Here is a 4,610-nt window from a genome sequence, read left to right on the forward strand (position 1 = left end):
GGAAAGTAAAGTTCAAACGACAATCGCTATTCTTGCTGGTGGCTCGTAAACAATTTATCTGAAATGTCCTTTAGGTTTACCCAATGTGTAGGCCCTAATTATTTATTTGATTTTGCTTTTTTTATTTGATTATACACCGCGTATCAAGTTACACCAATCAGACAAAATAATGAAATATTTATTTAATGAACATTAAAATAATAAATATAAATAACTCCTACTTACCCACGTTACAAGGGAATCGCATAATTTGCTATCGTCCATATTAAGTGACAAACTCTATTAACAATGATTCTATGTTGACGTAACAATGGAATTAATTACAATATACCTTATGGTTACGTCACAGACAACCATTCAACACCTTTCTTTCAACAACTACGTCTATGACGTCATAATAGTTGTTTCGACAAAATTTTTACGAAAGCTTTGGTCTTTTCGGCAAATACGTGTTTAAAGCACAAGGTGTTGGGTGTAAATTCCACCCCATGTTTAAAGTACAGGGTGTTGGGTGTTAATTCCACCCCATGTTTAAAGTACAGGGTGTTGGGTGTGAATTCCACCCCATGTTTAAAGCACAAGGTGTTGGGTGTAAATTTCCCCCCATGTTTAAAGTACAGGGTGTTGGGTGTTAATTCCACCCCATGTTTAAAGTACAGGGTGTTGGGTGTGAATTCCACCCCATGTTTAAAGCACAAGGTGTTGGGTGTAAATTTCACCCCATGTTTAAAGTACAGGGTGTTGGGTGTAAATTCCACCCCATGTTTAAAGTACAGGGTGTTGGGTGTAAATTCCACCCCATGTTTAAAGTACAGGGTGTTGGGTGTAAATTCCACCCCATGTTTAAAGTACAGGGTGTTGGGTGTAAATTCCACCCCATGTTTAAAGTACAGGGTGTTGGGTGTAAATTCCACCCCATGTTTAAAGTACAGGGTGTTGGGTGTTAATTCCACCCCATGTTTAAAGTACAAGGTGTTGGGTGTAAATTCCACCCCATGTTTAAAGTACAGGGTATTGGGTGTAAATTCCTCCCCATGTTTAAAGTACAGGGTGTTGGGTGTAAATTCCTCCCCATGTTTAAAGTACAGGGTGTTGGGTGTAAACTCCACCCCATGTTTAAAGTACAGGGTGTTGGGTGTAAATTTCACCCCATGTTCAAAGTACAGGGTGTTGGGTGTAAATTCCACCCCATGTTTAAAGTACAGGGTGTTGGGTGTAAATTTCACCCCATGTTTAAAGTACAGGGTGTTGGGTGTAAATTCCACCCCATGTTTAAAGTACAGGGTGTTGGGTGTAAATTCCACCCCATGTTTAAAGTACAGGGTGTTGGGTGTAAATTCCACCCCATGTTTAAAGTACAGGGTGTTGGGTGTAAATTCCACCCCATGTTTAAAGTACAGGGTGTTGGGTGTAAATTCCACCCCATGGTTAAAGTACAGGGTGTTGGGTGTAAATTTCACCCCATGTTTTACACATTATGTAGTAAAGTAGCATGTCACAGTAGTTAGGCGCTCACACCGTTACCCCAATTCCTGTGTTCAATGCTTGATGCTGCCACCATTGTTTAGTGTAAAAGACAATTAACGGTAATTGCTCACTTTGTTTATATTGTCGGCCATATAGAAAAGCAATCACTCACACAGTTACATACGTAGTAACTCCTAAGCAGGCATGAGGTGTATGAAACAGAACACCCTTGTCATAATGACTGTCATTGCCCCACCATTGAGAATAAAAGTTACATTTATTGAAAAAATCCTAATCTTTTAAACCCACTAATTTTACACATTTATTGTGTATTGGGTACCCAGTGTTTCACGTTTAAAAACATTTGCGTTGTTACCCAAGGCTTGATGATGAAGCAAAAAACAATCTGGAAGCACTTGGGAGCTCTAAAGCCAAAGATTTAGGATTTAGAGATAATTGGATATTCGTTGGCGGGCAGAGCATTAAACATCCATCAGAATTTGAACAAGTAGGTTGTATTTAACTTGTATATGGTTATGGGTATATAGGAACCTATCTACTATGCATCATGCTATATGCTCAAGTTATTACTAGTAAATTATTAATTCGTGCGTTATTACCAGTTACCCTGTTGTATGCGCCTAGATTATATGTCAACGGTATCATCAGTATAACGATTGTCGTTGTTCCCCACGTGAGGATAAATAACTTACATACATGGTAACTCGTAAGCGGACACGAGGTGTATGAAACAGAACACCCATGTTATATCGACTGTCGTTGCCCCACCATGCGTGGATAAATAAGTTACATACGTGGTAACTCGTAAGCGGACACGAGGTGTATGAAACAGAACACCTGTGTTATATCGACTGTCGTTGCCCACCATGCGAGGATAAATAACTTACATACATGGTAACTTGTAAGCGGACACGAGGTGTATGAAACAGAACACCCATGTTATATCGACTGTCGTTGCCCACCATGCGAGGATAAATAAGTTACATACGTCAACGTGGTAACTTGTAAGCGAGCATGAGGTGTATGAAACAGAACACCCGTGTTATATCGACTGTCGTTGCCCCACCATGCGTGGATAAATAAGTTACATACGTGGTAACTCATAAGCGGACACGAGGTGTATGAAACAGAACACCCATGTTATATCGACTGTCGTTGCCCACCATGCGAGGATAAATAACTTACATACGTGGTAACTTGTAAGCGGGCACGAGGTGTATGAAACAGAACACCCATGTTATATCGACTGTCGTTGCCCACCATGCGAGGATAAATAAGTTACATACGTCAACGTGGTAACTTGTAAGCGGGCACAAGGTGTATGAAACAGAACACCCGTGTTATAACGACTGCCGTTGCCCGCCATGCGAGGATAAATAAGTTACATACGTGGTAACTCGTAAGCGGGCACAAGGTGTATGAAACATTCATTCTTTATCCAAGTTTTAGTCACATCTGCTGTATTAATGTGACAGACATAACTGTTTATTTTCTAGATTAATAAAAATGAAAAGGAGAAGAATAAATATGGGGATTGGCCGGAAGCGATTATCATGGAAGGGTGTTTGCCGAAGTTGAGGTGACAACCCTCTGGTGTAACCTAGTGGTGGGAAACAAACCGTTGAAACTTTACCTTTTAAAATATTTATATATCAATATTAATCTGCTGTTCTTGTGTATGGCTAGTATGAAGCATATTCAAAGTTACATACATAATATTGGTTATGTAATGAATAGACACAACAGGTGAAGCCTGAATGGTCTTTGTGTTGAAAAAACTAGGCATAGGCACTAAACCTGGGGTGGCAGGGTTGGCGGGCTTTCCCTGCGATTTTCTGCACTTTTTTAATCTGAGTTAATCTGAAACCGAATTTGTTCCATAAAAATCAGGTGTCTAACTATTCGTGCCTCCCCTACAATTTGAAAAGTTTGGTGCCTATGGTCTAAATCTTAGATATACCCAACACTCACTATACTATGCTGATGGAAATACACCAAGAAATATATCTTCAGTAAAAACATTCAATCTATTTTATCCTCTCCACATATCTGTACCAGAATTGGAAGCCCCCTTTTTCTCTTTTTTTTTACTCTTTCTCTCTTTAAGTTTAAGGTGAAAAATCAGCCTCAGTAAATGCTTTGAAGCAACGCGTATGCAGGGAATTTGGATACTTTTTGTGAAAAAAAGGCATGGACTGCATCAATAACATTTAGAAAAACTGTGGGGTCTGAAACACTTTTTTTGAAAAACTTGGACACTTTTGTTAAAAATAGACATGAAATAAGTAAGAACCCTGTTTTATTGCGCTGCACATCAGAGTTAATGCATTCCATTAAGAAATGTTTTAAATCAAGTTTGAACAGTTCCATAGGCATAGTTTTTACCGGACAAATTTTTTTGGGTGGTAACAACATATTACCACATTAGGAGAAACTGCGTTAAAATCGAGCAAGCTGCTGTTCATATTTCGTGTGTGGGTGTAATACTGTCATACTCAGTGGCGCAGCCAGAAAAATATAGGGGGGGGGGGGGGGGGGGTTTAATCAAAAAATGTTTCAAAATTTAAAAAAAAAAAAAAAAAAATTTTGGGGGTTTAAAAGGGAGGTCACAACCCCCGAACCCCCCTTCTGGCTGCGCCACTGGTTTTACTCGATCCTCCGTGCTGTCACGGTACAATGTATTGCACTTGGCCAACCACACTTTCCATACATTCATGATTTTTGGGCGGCCATAAATAAATATCCCCGGTTATAGTATGGTAGCAACTTTATGCATTCTGATACAGCCATTCATGTTTGCCTATCCTGCTTCTAGTTGCATGAAGTATAAATGAGAACTTTTATATGTTTCGTATTTATATCCTGCAGCTTGTATGTTCGCGCTTCTATCATATTAGACTTTTGTATTATTTGGCTATTTTAAGTAATATATTCTTCTCTTAACTGTCTTGTACTTAGATTCGTTTCTGTGATGTAATAAACCACTCAATGACAGTTGAATATAATGCTACTATGACATCATTATGCTTATATAACATCACAATATAAATTATATTCATCTCTTCAAATCAAATTAATCCAGAAGTGGAAACATGTTATTTATCTTTTTAAAAAACACCATA

At 38.7% G+C, this 4,610-nt stretch overlaps 1 protein-coding gene across 1 annotated transcript in view; it reads left to right on the top strand.

Annotated features, from left to right (window-relative positions):
• LOC100175400 (protein FAM3D) overlaps positions 1-4,488 on the top strand; it is an 11,268-nt gene extending 6,780 nt beyond the window's left edge. Inside the window, exons 7-8 of the mRNA XM_002128220.5 lie at positions 1,849-1,975; positions 2,985-4,488. Coding sequence (XP_002128256.2) covers positions 1,849-1,975; positions 2,985-3,071 — 214 coding nt within the window. The 3' untranslated portion in view covers positions 3,072-4,488. The remainder of the gene's footprint in view (positions 1-1,848; positions 1,976-2,984) is intronic.
• Positions 4,489-4,610: the final 122 nt, after the last annotated feature.

The sequence above is a fragment of the Ciona intestinalis genome, unplaced genomic scaffold (assembly GCF_000224145.3).
Source record: "Ciona intestinalis unplaced genomic scaffold, KH HT000156.2, whole genome shotgun sequence".
Lineage (NCBI taxonomy): Eukaryota > Metazoa > Chordata > Ascidiacea > Phlebobranchia > Cionidae > Ciona > Ciona intestinalis.